This window comes from Ictalurus punctatus, chromosome 1 (genome assembly GCF_001660625.3).
Source record: "Ictalurus punctatus breed USDA103 chromosome 1, Coco_2.0, whole genome shotgun sequence".
Lineage (NCBI taxonomy): Eukaryota > Metazoa > Chordata > Actinopteri > Siluriformes > Ictaluridae > Ictalurus > Ictalurus punctatus.
This window is the reverse complement of record NC_030416.2, coordinates 16,791,568-16,810,689: the sequence shown is the minus strand read 5'-3', so window position 1 is coordinate 16,810,689 and position 19,122 is coordinate 16,791,568. Positions and strand designations below refer to the sequence as shown.

The window sequence follows — 19,122 nt, the reverse complement described above, 5'->3', positions numbered from 1 at the left end:
AAGGCTATATAGTAGGACACTGGACACAGGGTTTTGTGCTCACCGTGACAGCTGTCTGGATACTGCGAGTAGCCAGTCTCCACATCCTGCTCAAACCCTGATCTGAAAAAAGAAAAACAAACAGAAGAAAAGGACAGAATTATTACCTGCATCATCCTTTTCTTCCTCCGCTCCCTTAATTGCCTGGGCTGTCAAGTACAGGACAACAGACCTGTTGTCTATCTGTCGGAGCTTGAATAGCACTAAAAGGGAAATGCAATTTGTTTGCTGTCTTTTCAAGGTCAACTCTTTTGGTAGAGGCAGTTGGGCAAATGAATGGCAGACAAGTAATGGATACATGCCTTCATCTTTTATGCTGCAGAAGCCACCTTATTCACATGGTGGCAGGAATTATGAAACGAAACAAAATGAAACACTCAAAAAATCAAGGAACGTTTGAAAGAGTGCACATGCTCCCTGGAGCTGCGAGACTATTACAGAGATTACAACTGCAATTATTTAGTACGGTATTGTGACTGCAATTATTAATTGCAATTAGCAGCAATTATTTCCAACCTAGTCATGGTGCATTTGTCAGGCTGCGAGAACACCTGTGCTGTATCGAAACACTCAACAAGAACATCTGAAATGGGTTCTTACTGAGCTTCACGGAGCACACAATGAAAAATCTGTTCCACGCGGCATAGCTCTAATTTCTGTTTGCTTGTGATGTAGCGAGCATGCTAATTGGACGGAAAGTATTCAAACACGAGTCTGATCATTATTAACTGCACAAGGCAAAATTCACAATCCATGGAGGTTTTACATGGGCGCATTCACATGCACGCATACATAATGACATACAATGCCCTTGAGAATGAATGACACCCTTCATGAAAATGAGCAAAAATATAATCAGTACATAAACAATATACTTATGCAATAAATAATATTTCGAGCTCAAACCTACAAGGACATTACGGAGTGTTATTTGAACACGGTTTCCCTAATTTTTTTTTAAGAGGTGCAATTTTGTACAAAAACACTGTTTTGAAACTTATCACCCTTACAATTCATATTTTATGATAGCTACTCTGGACAGAATAACCTCTATGTCTAACAATGTCTAACAAGGTTGGAGACACTCGTGGAGGGATTTTGGTTCACACCTCCATGCAAAACATTTGAAACCCCTTAATAATCTTAGCTTTGTGTATATGTAGAATTCTCTCTTCAATTCAGACCAGACATTTTCAGTACAGTTCAACTTCAGAAACTGAAATGGTTATTGCAAAACAGTGATGTTTGGCCAAGCCTGAACCTATTACAAGAGGCAACCACGTTTTGGGATGAAATATCATGTTATTTACATTTACATTTTACGGCATTTGGCAGACGCCCTTATCCAGAGCGACTTACATTTATCTCATTTATACAATTATGCAGTTGAGGGCCTTGCCCAAGGGCCCAACAGTGGTAGCTTGCCAGTGTCTGGGGCTTGAACTCCTGACCTTCTGATCAGTAACCCAGAGCCTTTAACCACTTTAACCATTGCTCCAGAGCCCCTAAACCACCAGGTGCAAAATGGCCCAAAGCACGATCAATCCATGTTTTACAGTGGATATTAGGTGCTTTTTCTTGTATGCAGTCCACATTTGATGCTAAGCATTATGTTGCTGGTGTGCATGACCAAAAGGTTTCATTTGATCTCATCTGACCACATGATGCCAGTTTGAGTTCTAATGACACTTGAAGTTCATGCGCTGTCATTTGAATGATGCTCTCAGGAAAGCCTTTTTCTTGCAATGCTTACAGACAGCCGGTGGTTAGTGGCATTATGCAGTTTTTGAAACCTGTCAACCTTGAATAGTGCAATTTTGAAACTTTAGGCCTTCTAATTCTGGCCCTTGCACAGTGTTACCTGATTGAGTAGAACATTATTCTATTGATATTAGTGGACAAGTGGTCAAAAAGTAGATCAGTGTTCATGGATTTCAGGTCCTTCTAAAATGAATGCATAGTGCCTCAGGACGAACACTCACTCTGGTTGCGGATAAAGAGTGCTGATACTAATCATATTGATTTGATGGTGGAACTGATACAAATGCTCCAATTTTCTTTTATTTGGTGTTTTGCGGTTTCACAAATTCTCACCGGCATTTAAGCTGTCCCCTCATTTTATCACTTCGAACAATTAGGGTTGATTTGGGCTGTAGAGGCTTGTGAGGCCTCTAGTGAGATGTCTAATGAGAATACATGCCAGACTAATTGGAATCAGTCATAAAAATGAGAAAAAATGACTGCATACAATTACATCATACAACATTTTCTCTTAAACAATAGGAAAACTATGTATATTTGCTCTAAGAAAAATCATTCTCATTGCAACTATTTCAAATAAGAATTATTTCCCCCCAAAATATATAAATTACTGCCGTAATATTTTAAACAATGCTTTACACAGTGGATTCCCCTCTAAACTTCATCTCAATTTCCCATTAGTCTGAGGGTATAACACTGTTAGTCAAGCATTTAAAATGAATGTTTCACTGGCCCATTTATGTGTGGCAAAACATAATGTTCTGCCAAAAGTTTGTGGACACCTGATCATATTACCCATACTGCCTCTGACTCTCAACTTGAGGAAACACAGTGGACCAACACCAGCAGGTGACATGGCCCCCAAAATCATCACTGACTGTGGAAACTTCACAGTGGATGTCAAGCAACTTTGGGACCTTGATTTCCAAATGAAATGCAAAATTTACCTTCCTTTTCCTCATGTTTGTGGCTGTGTGTACTGAACCATACAGAGATTAAAGGCTCAGGAAACCTTTACAGGTGTTTTGAGTTATTTAGCTGATTAGCGCTCTTCTCAGGTCGACATTTCTGTATAATAAATTCTTTATTCTAATATTTGGAGAGACTGGATTTTTGATTTCCATGAGCTGTGCTATGTGTGCAAAAATGACAACTTAGCAAGTGGAAATACCTTGAATATAGTCATATTTTGCTAATATATTCATCCATCAATTCTCCATACCGCTTATTCTACCCACACAGGGTCACGGGGAGTCTGGAGCCTATCTCAGGGAACGTGGAGCACAAGAAGGGGGACAACCCAACACAGGTCACAATCGTACACACACACACACACACACACACACACACACACACACACAATCTACGGACAATTTGGAAATGCCAATCAGCCTACAATGCATGTCTTTGGACTGGGGGAGGAAACCAGAGTACCCAGAAGAAACCATCAAAGCACAGGGAGAACAGGCAAACTCAGAATAACTTGAAGTAGATACAAATATCTAAAAAAAAAAAAAAAAAACAACAACCCAAAAAACATTTAATAATCTTATATTTGGTTTGATATAATCTTATGCTAGGAACTCCCAGATAAAGTTCACTATATTCAAGATATTTTCCCTTGCTAAGATGTCATTTTTATAGAGATCATGTCTGGCCCTGTGAGACCACTCAATAGTTAATTTCAAACTGTCCACATGATTAATGTCATTTTCTCATGTCCTAAGCCTATGTTTCACAGTGCACTCAAGCTTAGAAGTATGCTGAAAATCCTAAAATAGGCTTCAATGCTTTTCCTGACAGCTCTATAGCTGCAACGTTTCTGAGGACGATGAGTACTGCACATCATACCTCATCATCATGCCACATTCTCCATTACAGAAGATAGAAGATATTCACTTTTCTAGGGCCACTTCTGATCAGCTGCATTAGGTCATGCATGAAAAGTATGAAAGCATGTAAAAAAGTCGGGGCAAGACCACAGCTGCCCAGAACCAGCAAACTCACCAAACCCTCCACATGTTACCTTACCTGGAATAGGAGGAGAGCCATAATATTGCTAGAGACAACATTTTAAAAACATTGTCACATGCATTAGTGCTAGATGGGTTAAAGGTGTTTAATCATAAAAAGCAAACAAAGTTAGCCAGGAAGTGAGGTGAGTGATATGACCAGATTATGTAACTGCTTTGTAAAGTTATGTAATTTTAAAATACATAATTACATAATAAAAATTGTTATTTTTATCAATTAAAATAAATCACAATGCCAATAATAATCACAGAAATGTATATCACGGCATAATTTATCACAATATTGATATTATATTGTCATATCAACCAGCTCTAGCCAGAAAAGATGCTTTAGGAAGGCTCTTGAGAAGCATGCAAAATAAAAGAAATTCTGAAAAAACCATTAAGAACATAATCAAGTGTGGTACTATGCAGTATAAAAGTCGTTACACTATATGGCCAAAAGTATGTGGACACCGTACGTTCACACCCATATGTGGGTCTTCCCCAAACTGTTGTCACAAAGTTTGAACCACACAAATTGTCTAGAATGTGTAATTTCCCTTCAGTGGAAACATTTGACTTCACTGGAAAAGGGATCCCAAACATGACAATGGCACTGTGCACAAAATCGAGGTCCATAATGACATGGAGCGCCAAGGTTGGAGTAGAAGAACTCGAGTGGCCTGCACAGATCTCTGACATCAACCCCACTGAACACCTTTGGGGTGAATTGGAATGCCGACTGCATGCCAGGTCTCCTTCACCCAGCATCAGTGCCTGACCTCACTAATGCTCTTGTGGCAGAATGGGCAAATCCCCACAGCTGTTACAGCAGGTTTCCATATAGTGTCTGTTAGAATCTATAAAAGCTTCAACTGGATTTAGGAGGCTGGTCTGTCAAATGCTGTGAATTATGCCTCAAGCAGGTACAGGAAAGAGTCCTTTAATGTGATAGAAAAACTCACATATCACAGTAGCTATATTATATCATCATAGTGCCTAGCCCCAGTAGCAGTTAAATTCCAGCGTGTCTACTGGAGGAGCACAGACTTGATAAACCACTGCACGGTTTCCTTTCAAACAAGGACAAGCTACGCAGATTAGAAAAGGGAAATAAAATAATAGTGCATCAGGTTATATAGCAGCAACACTCTGTTTCAGCTGACACAAAGAACTCATGTCCTCAATATTCAATCTGTCTGCCCTCTTCCCTCGACACAATTTACATCCCCTATTTCCATTAACCTCAGAGAGCGAGGGACAGAAACAGAGAGATATGATATGGCACTCCCTCATAATGTGCGGCAGCCTGTCAGCTACAAAGTGTATGCATAATAGCAGAACAGAAGTATGGATTCAGTGCAAGTATGCCACACACACACACACACACACACACTCCTGCTGATTCTTCTGAAAAACAAACAGGGAATGAGCATTGATGTTTCCATGTTCTGTTTCTCTGGGGTATAAATACGATATTACACACATGTAAAATCTCTTTGTCATTCATTACTGTGACAGAAACCTTTCAACACAAAACTTTCAACACTAAAGGAACAGATGGTTATTGACCTTCACAACTCAGGTAATGGATCTGAAAATGCATAAGCACTCAAAAATACCATTATGCAAAGTAGGGCCATAACAAAAAAGCATCATGTGTCTAAAACAGTTACAGAAATGTGCTTTGAAATAGACAGTTGAGTACACTGAGAAAAAGACTCCAAAAATCACAGTTTGAGAAGTGCGCAGTTTAACTGATTATTGCGGTTGTCAAGTTTCAAAATAAACTGTTAAACTCCACTGTCATAACAACAAGCCGATTAGAAGCACTGCAAAAAAGAATACCGAGAGCACCTCACAAACTTCAGCACCTGAACCCAACATCTTTAATGGTACTATTAGCATCATGCAAAGCAAACTTTTTGCACACCATCAGCATGTTTGGTGGGGGAACTACAAGGAAGAGCACCTGATACCCACTGTGATACATGCAGGTGGATCAGTGGATGCTTTAGAGCTAGTTTGTGGCTTCTGGTTCAGGGGCACTTGTGAAGATTAATGGCATCATTTATTCTGCTGGCATTATAGCCCAAGACCTGATTGCCTCTGCTAGGAGGTTTACAAAGAAGTTGTAGACATACAGCATGGGGAATCACACATTCACAAACCTTAGAGTACTGAAGAGTTTAATATGTTGTGCTTAGAGAAGTGGATCTGTCTACATGTGGGGGGAAGATACTTTTTCCTCAGTCTCGTATGTCGTGAGCCTGAGTAACGCTGATGAGTGGGGGCCAAAGGTTTTCAAAAAGACACAACCCCCCCATAAAGTTAGCTGTGTAAGCTGCTATCTTGAGCAGATCTCCAAAGAGTTTGTTCTAGTTTGGGAAAGTTGCGGTTCCGCAAACAACACCTCTATAAATAATACTGTACAGAAAACCGGGAAATCAAAAGATCATTACTCAGACAGCACATTGACTTCAGAGCTGTGGTTTGAGCTTCAGTGCTGATGAGCTGTAATGCTCCACACCCTGCCTACACTACAGCAGAAACCTCATTACTATCATAGCTACAGTAATTGCTATTAGATAGATATTGTGCAATATCTACCAATAAAACAGTAAGCGTACGGATGATCAGCACGCTTACCTTGTGATAAATTAACACCAGCGGTGTGTATTAAAGACTTCGCAATTACACTTGACTCAAATTAGCTTAACATTTTTTTTTTTTTAAACAGGGAATCACTTTTTAACTAACCAAAGACTTCTAGCAGGGAACTTTCTTCAGATTTCTCCTCTGAGGAACTACACTACTAAACCGCAGCTTGACCTGCCAAGGACATAAATTACCCAGAAGTCAGCAGGTGAAAAGGGGTGAGGGTGAACTATTTTCACTCCCCCTGTAATGACCAGTGCTGGAAATGATTGGACAAAGCTGTGCAGGCTTTTCACTGGGAGCATAAATAACCATGTTGTGTCAGCGAGGAAGCAGCACATCATTAATGTACAGAGGACACGGTCCTGCTAACCCTGATGAATGACTTGCCTGGACGTCTGGAGGCCTCAGTCTGGAATCGCTCAAGTCCAGCCACACTGTGCTCACCAACTGTCACGGCCAGGTTTCAGTTTAATCACAAGCTCTATCACTTATCTTAGCCGTGACACAATATAGATTACGCCGCACAGCAGAGGTGCACAGGTAAGCTTTGGTCGGCATCAAAGGTACTTTTGAAGAAGGCTAAGATGAGTTCAAGCTGAAACCCAAACCTGGCCCATTCCTCACAACAGACAAGCAGCTTAGTGTGAATTAATTATTCATGGCATAATATCAGGGTCGTGTTTTTACATTACCTTTGATAGAAACAAACTATTGAAAACTCTCTCCCTCTCTCTCACTGACACTGTGCCCCGATTTTTTCCAAACACAAAGGTCAATAAATTGTTGTTAGCTCGCATGCCAGGGACTTTATGGAACTTCCGTTAATATATTCCACACATTTCATTAGCAGCAGGCAAGTGGAGCCTACAGTAAATATCACACACAGATAGTCATGTGACCTAGAGTAGATGCAATAACTCTGCAGCACTATTTATAGAGATCAATGCTCACATTTGGATAGCATACCCAAGTCTGCAACATGCCGTGACTAACTCCGCACCGCAATTTACAGCCAAATTTGTGATGAGAAAATAAGCACTCGCAGTGATTTAGAGTAGCAGCCATGTTTCAGCGGGACAAAGGTGCTAAAGGCCTGCTGGGTGGTAGAGCTAACAGCTCTAACAGTTTTCTCTCTCTCACGCTATCTCTTTCTCTCGCTTTCTGTTTCACTATCTAAGGTGCTGGCTTGGCATATACAGGCATAGTGGCTGAAAGCCATAGAGCTGAATATTACTTTCGATTCTGTGCATACGGACAAAGTGTGAGATTGATTGAGTCTTCTCCCTCCTCCCCTGGATGAAAGTTATGCCTGGTCAATAGAAGCTTGTGTTGTACAGGTTTGGTCCTGTGTGCACAAATAAATGACATCAGGCTGGGTGTGATCGATAACTCTGCATAGGTGCAGGCATGCCTCACATCCTTTCATTTCCTTCAGCCTGCTACTGGGAGGCATGCTTGTCTCCAAACAAGATGGATGGCTGTACGCCTTGGCTTCACAACGTTTTGACAAGCTCCGAGCAGGAGACCAAAATTGCGCAAGATGTTGGTATTTAATTAATATTGATTCAATGAAGCACATTATTTTTTAGTTTACATGAATTAAAAGCTGAGGGAGCATGCAGCAGAGCACTGAATGAAAACACAGCGCAGCACTTTTCCATTAAGGCATCAATAACACACAAGCAAAATAACCCCCACTGAGTAACACATAAACCTTTATACGTTTCAATTAATTCAACAATAAATCACGTTCCATTATAAGAAAATGTGATACATATTTAAAACATCATTACAAATCTTTCCAAAACGTATGGCTCATATTTCTGCCAATTATGTGTTATAATGATATTTTGTCCAACTTTATTTAAAAAACAAAAATTAAAAGACCCAATAAAATTACATGAAACAGCCAAATATTTTCATTCAATCGTTTTTTCTTATAAGTAAGGACATTCAGCCATTTTCTGTACTGCTTATCCTACACAGGGGAGCCTGGAGCCTATCCCAGGGGACTTGGGGCACAATGCACAGGGGACCAGTTGGGGTGCAAACCCATTGCAGAGTAAGGACATTTATAGTGGGGCTTGAAAGCACAAGGGGGTCACACCAGATACCGAAAGCAAAAGGTTCACATTCTTTTGCCACTCACAGATAAGTAATATTGGATAATTTTCCTCAATAAGTGGAAATATTGGATAATGTTCCTAAATAAGTGAGCAAGTATAATATTTTTGTCTCATTTGTTTGATAGGGTTCTGTTTAACTACTTTGAGGACTTCTCAAAATCTGATGTTGTTTTAGGTCATATTTATGCAGATATATAGAAAATTCTAAAGGGTTCCCAAACTTTCAAGCACCACTGTATATTACCATTTAACATTTAATTCTACACTTTGCAAATCAAATAAAAAAAGTCTGACGGACCAAAAAAAAAAAAAAAAAGCCCCAAAGATCTGGAATAAGACTGTAGCTAGAACCCTACAAGAGACCGACAGAGTTCTACCTTACAGGAACCCTAGGAGAAATTTCTCTTTCGTAAAACATTCCAAGTAGAAAACCAGACACATTAAATATCCAAACCTTCATTAATTCCTTTGAAAATTCTATTCAGCTTACTTCCCATTTATCACTTCCATCTCTGTTTATATCCCTGTTTAATTTGAACATTAAATACTGCTGTTCCACTTCAAATCTGTTTTGTATTGGACCCATGTACAGCAGCTTACTATAATCTTTTAATTTGTTATAACTTGGTTAGAATAAAGAGGCTAACAGCAGGATGCTGTATTCTGTAACTCACTTTAGTCCCGGCGCCACAGTGGCACAACTCCCCGTCTTCAGCCAGATACAGTAAGGGTCTCGTGAGGACAAACAGCTCCTAAAATACACACACACACACACACACACACACACACACACACACACACACACACACACACACACACACACACACACAAACCGTTAATTCACAGCAGATGGGCTGAAAAGGGTCTGTATTTCTCACCCCAAATTTTCATGCTTCACAAAGGCCCAAACTAATAGACCGAGGCTGTGTGTGACATGAGAGGATAGCCAGTCACAGCATAAGCCAAATAAAGCAGGGCTGTGAGAGAGAGAACGAGAGAGCGAGAGAGAGAGAGAGAGAGAGAGAGAGAGAGGACAAAGGGAAAGAGGCATCAAGAGAAAGAGATGGAGGGACTGTCAGAGGAACTGCCTGAGAGCCAGATGTGAGTGCATGAGTGTGTGTGCACACATGTGTGTGTGATTGACAGGTGTGCTATGGCTGCCAGAACCCAGCTGAGACTCTGTGACATGGCAGAGCTCATAAAGCCGCCAGAGAGAGAGAGAGAGAGAGAGAGAGAGAGAGAGAGAGAGAGAGAGAGAGAGAGAGAGAAGAAAAGGAAAATAATATGTGTGGATATTCTGCAGTGTGTGGTTTGGGAGAAAGTGATTGAGTGGGAGCCTGAGTGACAGAGAGTAACAAAATGAAGGAGTCTAGAAAAACAAACTATACTAACACAAAGCTTTCTTCTGTTCCTCTGATCGATAGCTGCTCTTGTATCTGCTGTGCCTTCTGTTTCTCGAAGCTCAGCTGTTTATTGTTCTCAACTTTCTAGCAATTTGGTGCCCTATCCTAACACTTAGGTCCTATTACCTTCAAATGGAGATAAACACTACTAACAAAATTCCAGTAAAACTAATCATCCTTTGAAAAATTTAGGATAGATGTTTGTACTTGGAGCTGAATTATATCACGGTTCTCTCCACTGCATGCGTACGTTAATGCTGTTATTTCCATTTCACATTCAGCTAGTAATAATTTCAGTGCTAAAAATGGAATAAAGCTCCATCATATAAGCACTTAAAATAAATAACTAGGGATTCTTTCAACCCCTCACACAATGCCCTATGTGAAATGGTCTCTACTCTTCTCTGCTTTCTCCGGTGTGAACTAGTGACTAAGACCTGCAGTTTAGAGCACACCTTCTCTATAAAGCAAAGCATTTGTGTGAAAAGGCTGAAATGAGGAATGGGAGGCAGCAGTGATTACCGGCCCATAATCCCAGCCAAGGTGCGCCCTCTTCTTGGTCAAATCCCATGATAGGATTTGGGGATCACTATGAAGTGAAACAGAGCCTATCAGCTTTCTTGTTCACTGTTTACAGAGGGAGAAGAAGAAGAAGGGGGGGGAAAAAATCTTCTCTGGTCTGGTTGTTACTGGCTTTGAGCCAATCAGATGGTTCCTATTTGAGTGTGTGCAGTTTGGCTGGTGGCGTCGCTGTGCAGAGGGACGTTTATCATGCTGTGGAGGGAACACGTCCTCATTTCCAACGGTTACTCGGAACACAGCACAGGGACGGCTGCAGTGCTCTCCTGCTCTCCTACACATGACCTCGCTTATCTGTGTTTAAATGCTTGTCTCTGCAAAAGTGCAGAACTCTCATCCTCGGTTTTTCCTGTCCTCAGGCGAAAAAGCATCTGTAATAGTAAATACACATCTATAAAAGTTTTAGTAGTCTTTTAGAGGTACTGATTGACGTGATCCTCACCACTCATACAACATACCACAACTTTTCACTAATTTATCTCTGGCCCAGACAATCCATCAGTACAGTGAGGGAAAAAAGTATTTGATCCCCTGCTGATTTTGTACGTTTGCCCACTGACAAAGAAATGATCAGTCTATAATATTAATGGTAGATTTATTTGAACAGTGAGAGACAGAATAACAACAAGAAAATCCAGAAAAACGCACGTCAAAAATGTTATAAATTGCATTTTAATGAAATAAGTATTTGACCCCCTCTCAATCAGAAAGATTTCTGGCTCCCAGGTGTCTTTTATATAATTCAAAATGGCAAAAATGTTATAAATTGCATTTTAATGAGGGAAATAAGTATTTGACCCCTCTGCAAAACATGACTTAGTACTTAGTGGAAAAACCCTTGTTGGCAATCACAGAGGTCAGACGTTTCTTGTAGTTGGCCACCAGGTTTGCACACATCTCAGGAGGGATTTTGTCCCACTCCTCTTTGCAGATCTTCTCCAAATCATTAAGGTTTTGAGGCTGACGTTTGGCAACTCGAACCTTCAGCTCCCTCCACAGATTTTCTATGGGATTAAGGTTTGGAGACTGGCTAGGCCACTCCAGGACCTTAATGTGCTTCTTCTTGAGCCACTCCTTTGTTGCCTTGGCCGTGTGTTTTGGGTCATTGTCATTCTGGAATACCCATCCACGACCCATTTTCAATGCCCTGGCTGAGGGAAGGAGGTTTTCACCCAAGATTTGACGGTACATGGCCCAGTCCATCGTCCCTTTGATGCGGTGAAGTTGTCCTGTCCCCTTAGCAGAAAAACACCCCCAAAGCATAATGTTTCCACCTCCATGTTTGACGGTGGGGATGGTTTTCTTGGGGTCATAGGCAGCATTCCTCCTCTTCCAAACACGGCGAGTTGAGTTGATGCCAAAGAGCTCCATTTTGGTCTCATCTGACCTCAACACTTTCACCCAGTTGTCCTCTGAATCATTCAGATGTTCATTGGCAAACTTCAGACGGGCATGTATATGTGCTTTCTTGAGCAGGGGGACCTTGCGGGCGCTGCAGGATTTCAGTCCTTCACGGCATAGTGTGTTACCAGTTGTTTTCTTGGTGACTATGGTCCCAGCTGCCTTGAGATCATTGACAAGATCCTCCGGTGTAGTTCTGGGCTGATTCCTCACTGTTCTCATGATCATTGCAACTCCACGAGGTGAGATCTTGCATGGAGCCCCAGGCCGAGGGAGATTGACAGTTCATTTGTGTTTCTTCCATTTGCGAATAATCGCACCAACTGTTGTCACCTTCTCACCAAGCTGCTTGGCAATGGTCTTGTAGCCCATTCCAGACTTGTGTAGGTCTACAATCTTGTCCCTGACCTCCCTGGACAGCTCTTTGGTCTTGGCCATGGTGGAGAGTTTGGAATCTGATTGATTGATTGCTTCTGTGGACAGGTGTCTTTTATACAAGTAACAAGCTGAGATTAGGAGCACTCCCTTTAAGAGTGTGCTCCTAATCTCAGCTCGTTACCTGTATAAAAGACACCTGGGAGCCAGAAATCTTTCTGATTGAGAGGGGGTCAAATACTTATTTCATTAAAATGCAATTTATAACATTTTTGACGTGCGTTTTTCTGGATTTTCTTGTTGTTATTCTGTCTCTCACTGTTCAAATAAATCTACCATTAAAATTATAGACTGATCATTTCTTTGTCAGTGGGCAAACGTACAAAATCAGCAGGGGATCAAATACTTTTTTCCCCTCACTGTATAACTACGGCAACTTCAGGACTATAGAAAGTATCAGTGAAAAAGAAATATTCGGAAGAGGTGCGAGGTAAATTAGGAAAGGAACATGATGCTCTTATAGTGCAATAATCTATCACAGTTTGCTTAGACACAGAGTGCTCCTACCACCCCAAAGTGGATTATTTTCCTTTAAAAACACCTTCCAAATGGTGTTATACCTTTTATACCAAAAGAGATTTCCCAAAGATTTACACATTACACATTTGAATTATTCAGTGATTTAATTAAAATGTAATTATTAATCAACACCAATGCTTTTAAACAGTGTATTTAATGACATTTAATGATGTAGACCATTCATGAGACAGACAAGTTCTTGTTTTTGCTTATGCTGTAACAGCCATAAACAGTTGTTCCCTCACCAGCCTTTCTTTCTTTCCTTTTTTTTTTAACTCTGTGCTGAAATTAATAAGACAAAAACACTCAGCGTGTCATTTTACCAAGAAACCAGAAATTGCAAACTCCTCTGTCTGGAACACTATCCCATGGCGAAAAACTTACAAAGTGCTGACATTCAAGACTCTTTCCATAAATGTTAAATAAACATCTCCTAACAGAACGATTCATATCAACAATTACATGGTTTTTCTTTGTGAAATAACAACATGTTCTTGAATCTGTTTATTATTAGCCTAAGATTATCTATCTAGAGCTTCTGCTTGCACAATTCTCTACAAATGAATCGTTACTATACAATGATAAAGTACCACAACTAGCGCATTAATATTAACCTATAATTTGAATTACTGTACAACCGGAACTACTGTCAGAGCCACTGCTATGGAAAATTAATCAACGCCTTTTGACCAATCATATTTACTCACTTCTTGCAGGTTCCATAGTCGGCACACCGGCTCAGAGGCACGCGTACCACACAGCTAGAGAAGGCAACAAACAGGGCGTGATGGTCCTTATCCAGCTCCAGTCCCAGAATCCTCCGGTCTTCCCCACGTACATTGCATCTAACAAGGGGTGAAAAGGGTGTTCATAAGAACAACCTGAAATCAAATCTGACTTTTTTTTTTTTTTTACCTTGATAGGTAGTCTTACTAGTATTATTGTGTATGATTAATCAATTTCATTCAAAGTTGTTTTTTGATCATCTTCCATCAGCCCACTACTCTGATCTTTCAGCACATCACAATGTGTGCATCAGCACGAAAGAAAGAATATTAATTAAAGTCAATATCATATCATGTCATGTTTCCCTTGCTCTCCCTTCACCTCCAGCTGTCATCAAGCAAAAACGCTGGGCCTTTTTCGTTTGGAAATTGTGCCATGTTAAGGAAAAGAAAAACCACACAGAAATAGTTTAACTTGCTTATCATGACGAAAGTGCAAGCTTATACATTAAACCAGCACATAGTGTGCTAAATTCTTGCCTGGTATAGTAAATAATAGTCACTCATGAAGTGCCTTTTATATGAGGCCACCCAGGATGTTGTAAATGATCAGACAGCTAATGTACAGCCACAGACCACACCACCGGGAAGGAAAAAAAAAAAACCCAAGAGGAAAAAACTAGTGCTTTATAGTCCGCCTTGTTTACTATAAGACAGTGCTTGTCGTCTTAATAAAATGCCTCGGTGTATAGAGATGAATGTAAGGAAATTTGTATGTGTGTAGAGGAGAGATACAGACAGTAAACTGAGTACTAGACCACCATGTGTCTAGTGGGTTCTGGAGGCATTGTGGCCCAGTGAGACACAAACAGAATTAATCAGTGGTGGAGCTCACAGAGTCTTTACTCCCATAGTGTACACTCCATCACTCCTCAGATTTGAAAGTGAGAGATACAGAAGAAGAGAGGGAGCGAGAGAGAGAGAGGATTGGGGGTGGATTGAGGGGGGGCTGCACCAGGAACAAAGCTCTTTGTAATGTGTGTGTAATACTTCAGGTCTGGCACGTGGGTGTTTCTCAGTGCTGCAATAATTGCTGTGCGCTACGGAGCTGTCAGAGTGAGAATAAAAAACCCAGTAAAGCAAATAAGTAAACCGCTCATGTCATTTCCAGGGAGAAGATGTAGCCCTGTGAGACGCAAACAAAATTAATCAGTGGTGGAACTCACTAAGTCTGTACTCCCATAGTGCACACTTCCTCACTCCTCCAGAGGGAGGGAAAGAGAGAGTGAGAGCAAGCTCACTTGTTTGGGTTGTACACATCGATGTCCTCCAGGAGCTGGCTGCTGTAGGTGGAGTTAGGGTGCGTGCTGGCGAGGATCTTCTGAACGTGCCCGTTTTCCGAGCCCAGGAATAGAACCGTGTGGTTCTTGTAAGGTCCGGCGGCCGTGTCCACGGCTATCTGGGTCAACTTGAACCTACAGATAGGAAACGGCTTCATTAGTAAACATGCAGCAGAACGGCCGGTGCAGCCGACGGTATTAAACAGCACAGGTGTCTGTGTTTACTCTTGAGTAGTGTGTAGACATGGTGTGTCTCAGGAGAGCCTGAGACAGATGTGATTGTGAGAATGAGCAACAGAGTGTGTGAGAGAGAGAGAGAGTGTGAGAGAGGAAGGCAGAAAAAGTCTGACAGAAAGGAATAAATCGCTTGAAAAGAAATTGTAAGGGACAGATGTGATGGAGAAAGTGTGGTTATACCCAGCAGGCGTTCTACAGCTTCCTCAAACAACCTGTCAATTGTCCTATTGGCTGCGACATGAGTTGTGCTGTGAATTTTTGTATGCGTATGTACCTTTTCGTAGTTCTCGTGAAGCATGGACGCCCGTTCACTGATGGTACGGCTTCGTCCATGAGTGGATAGGACTTGATGAAGGTGAGTGTCTCATCAGGGAAGGAGGTGGAGGACTTGTACACTGCCGCAGAACCATCTCCTGCACAGGAACCTGGCCTAGAGCCACACAAACACACAAACAGATACTGAGATTTAGCTACAATGCTTTCAGCAGAAATGTTTTGACACACACAGGCACAGAAGCATTTGAAATTCCAGTGTCTCTTTCAGCAGTCATTAAATCAAAGCCGCTGGTTTCCTTTCAGAGAAACTGGAGCTAAGGCAACCCAACATGCCAAGATCGCAGATTTGGCCTGACAAGACAGACTCCGAGTCCTACGTAAAAACTGAGCATTAATGAGTCAGAGGACGTGTGTGCCATTTACAGTTCATAACTGACTGGCCAGTCGGTTTGTAGAGTCTAAGACTCACAGTCAAATCCAATCCCCCCCTCAGACATCAAATACAGCCCCTAATCTTCTGCCTGAAGTCTGAAATAAACAACTCATCCTAATCAGCTCTTTTCTATTCTAATCTGAGCAACATTCAAAATGTGAGTAAACTCTCAATGTCTTGTCTAAACATTAAATTCCGGTCAGAATAAAGAAGATAATCAAGTGTGATGAACATCTGAACTGTTTTTTGGTGTATAGCTTTGATCTGTTATACTCGTAATCACTCTTATGAAGATATAGCAAGAGAAGAAGATGAAAATGGTGCCATGACCCACTGCAATGAGACATACCTGGGTTTGGGCACTTGCTCATCAGGTACGGGGGTCCAGGCCGACTCGCTGGTCTTCTGTTCTTTAAACTTGCCACTAAACACTCGCTCGATGTCATCCATATAGAAGGCACAAACAGCAGAGCCGGTGATACTGATGAAAAGAATAAGATTTTTTTTTGAAGTAGAGGGCTAATAAAGACGACTGTGCTTAACCTTGCTAAACAAATGTTAAACTATGGGAGCACAGTTCAATGGCTTGGTTAACTTTTGACACGTGTGTTTTGTTATGGTTTATGTACTGTCTCCGCCCCGTCATTAGTTGTTTCCCTTACTTGTCATCGTTGCAATCAGCTATTTGTGTTATCCCCTTGATTACATGTATTATTTAAACCCCTTGTGTGCGTTTGTTCAGATGCGAACTATACGCTCAGTTACTATCGTCTCTGTCTAAACCAAGCCGTAAACTGTTCTCCATTACAGTCTCTCTGGTTTTGATTCCGTTTTGCTCTCGACTCGGATTCTCTGCCTTACCTATTCCAGTCTGTTTGCACGATCGCCTGACTTTGCCTGTCTAATGTTTTTGATCTTTGCACTACGCTCTGGATTGTTATTCTCATTAAAACAACCTTACCTGCACTTGTATCCGTCTCCTAAACTCATTATGAGAGCACACTATGACAGCAGCTCTGACAGTAGAGTCAGCTGCAAGACAATTTCTATTAACGTGCTTTTTTATGTTTAATATGTTTATGCTCCGAAAGTAACAAATGACATAGGTATGTTTAATTACACAGGTATTACACAGGTTGATATGGTGTAACCTTCTTTGAGGGGACATTTATTTAGCATTTTTGGAAGGAGTCTCCAGTGCCAATGGTTTGTAACAGTCATACTGTATGTAAGGCAGTTTCTTTAAGTTTTCTGACACTGCATTTTATGGTTTCTTCATATCGTTACAAGCTGATTTTTTCCCGTCTTATTAAATTAAATTAAGGAGAGGGTGGGAGAGGAGAGCAGAGGAGAGGAGAGGATGGGAGAGGAAAGGAGAGCAGAGTATGGGAGAGGAGAGCAGAGGAGGGAGGATGTGAGGTGAGAGGAGAGGAGAGGAGAGGAGAGGGGAGCAGAGGAGAGGAGAGGATAGGAGAGCAGAGGAGAGCTGAGCTCAGTGTGTTGGCACCTGTTGGCCTGTGTGGTGAAAACTCCCAGCACAGCAGGTCTGTGGTTAATCTGCATCACATTTGTCAAGGATTGCAGGACATCAAAGTAGAAGAACGAATCTCCCGGAACAGAACAGTTCAGCCGGGCTTTAAGAAATGATGTCCAGTACCGCTCCAGGACCCTTGGAGAACCTCCATTATCATTCTTACATACCCGACCCACCCTGGAAAACACCACCTAGAAAAAAAATGGGAGTAGAATAGCCAGTCAGTGTCAAGTCAGCCAAATAAAGTGTAAGAGTATCTGCAAATAATGCAGTGTGCAGCTTATTGAATCACACAGGGCCAAATTCTGTCTATTATTCACAGCTACCCACAGTGTGTACGAGTGTGGAGTCATCAAGCTGAGTTGTGTGGGTCTCACCTTGCCAAGAGTAGTGTACTCCACTGCAATCTCACTGAAGAAAAAGTACACATAGTTCCCGTACTCAATGGCATGAAGAAAATGAGGCTCTGAAAGAACAGAACACGAATATATTAAAGAAGAATACACAAACATTAAACAAGAAACGTTTTCACCAAGACTTCCCACTTCATCAGGAAGAAAGAAGAGAGTGCTGTGTCTGTCAGGACTCTCACCTCGCAGCCATTTAGAGTCGTACTTCACGGTTCGCAGGACTGGACTACTTTCCCCCAAACTTCTGTAGATCACGGCATCACTAGCTAAAAAATCGGTCATTGTTGCCGAGTAAAAATCGCCACCTGTGGGTGAAAAGCACGGAAGCCTTAAAGGCCAACTATATCTAATATTCATCACACATACAAGCTTTCAGAGATTTCACTGCCTGCAGTTTATGCTTCCTGAGACTGTATGTGTGCTGGCATCATGGAAGCAGCAGCTGAACTTTGTGAAATGTCAGTAGAATATTGGCAAGATTAAAGGTGAGATCATGTTTCTCTCCTGATGGTCTTGGCTCGGCCAACTCACCAGCGAACAGGCCAACGTTGGACTGGCGCGATTCAAAAGGACACCGCGCCTGACCAACCACCTCCTCTCCAACCTGCTCCAGAGTGGCCATCTGAGAGAGAGAGAGAGAGAGAGCGCGCAAGAGAGAGAGAGAGAGATAATAATACGATGAAACACCACATACGCATACATATCATTTCTAATCCAGGGTTTCTGCTGAAGCCATTTCACTGCAGTGCTTTTCAATTTACAACGCAAACTTCAGCACATGCTCCAGAGCATATCTTTTTTTGTATTTCATGATTTAAATCAAACTTCGGTATTATCTTTTGTTATGTTCCACTGCTTTCCACTTTTACTCATATTCCTCACAGCAGCATCAGCGAGGCTCTATGGGGGCCTGGCAGACATAAAAGTCTCTAATCCCAGGGCACAGACACAGTTTTACTCCAAATATCAGCCATTTTCTCTCTCAGCAATAAAGTACACATCTCAGGGAAAAAGCAACAAGTAAGTGTGTTGACCTATAGTGTGAAAGTCACACTGCTGCAGCTATCAGTATGATGTCTCCGGTTGAGACTAACAAGATGAGTTGCTTGGCCTTGTTAGCTCGACTCACACCTACAGCTGCGAGCAAACAACCCTTGCACATACACCTCTGACTGGCCAAATAATCTCCTTCATACTTAAATCTCCTCCAAAACTTCTCGGAAATCTC

The 19,122-nt window shown here is 41.5% G+C and overlaps 1 protein-coding gene across 7 annotated transcripts in view; it reads right to left on the bottom strand.

Moving 5' to 3' along the window:
- sema6e (sema domain, transmembrane domain (TM), and cytoplasmic domain, (semaphorin) 6E) overlaps positions 1-19,122 on the bottom strand; it is a 147,078-nt gene that overhangs the window by 28,329 nt on the left and 99,627 nt on the right. For all 7 annotated transcript variants that reach the window (XM_017473054.3, XM_017473044.3, XM_017473091.3 and 4 more), the window contains 10 exons: positions 18,426-18,516; positions 18,077-18,199; positions 17,862-17,950; positions 17,458-17,675; positions 16,300-16,431; positions 15,516-15,671; positions 14,966-15,139; positions 13,647-13,784; positions 9,277-9,354; positions 44-102 (listed from right to left, as the gene is read on the bottom strand). In XM_017473054.3, coding sequence (XP_017328543.1) covers positions 44-102; positions 9,277-9,354; positions 13,647-13,784; positions 14,966-15,139; positions 15,516-15,671; positions 16,300-16,431; positions 17,458-17,675; positions 17,862-17,950; positions 18,077-18,199; positions 18,426-18,516 — 1,258 coding nt within the window. The remainder of the gene's footprint in view (positions 1-43; positions 103-9,276; positions 9,355-13,646; positions 13,785-14,965; positions 15,140-15,515; positions 15,672-16,299; positions 16,432-17,457; positions 17,676-17,861; positions 17,951-18,076; positions 18,200-18,425; positions 18,517-19,122) is intronic.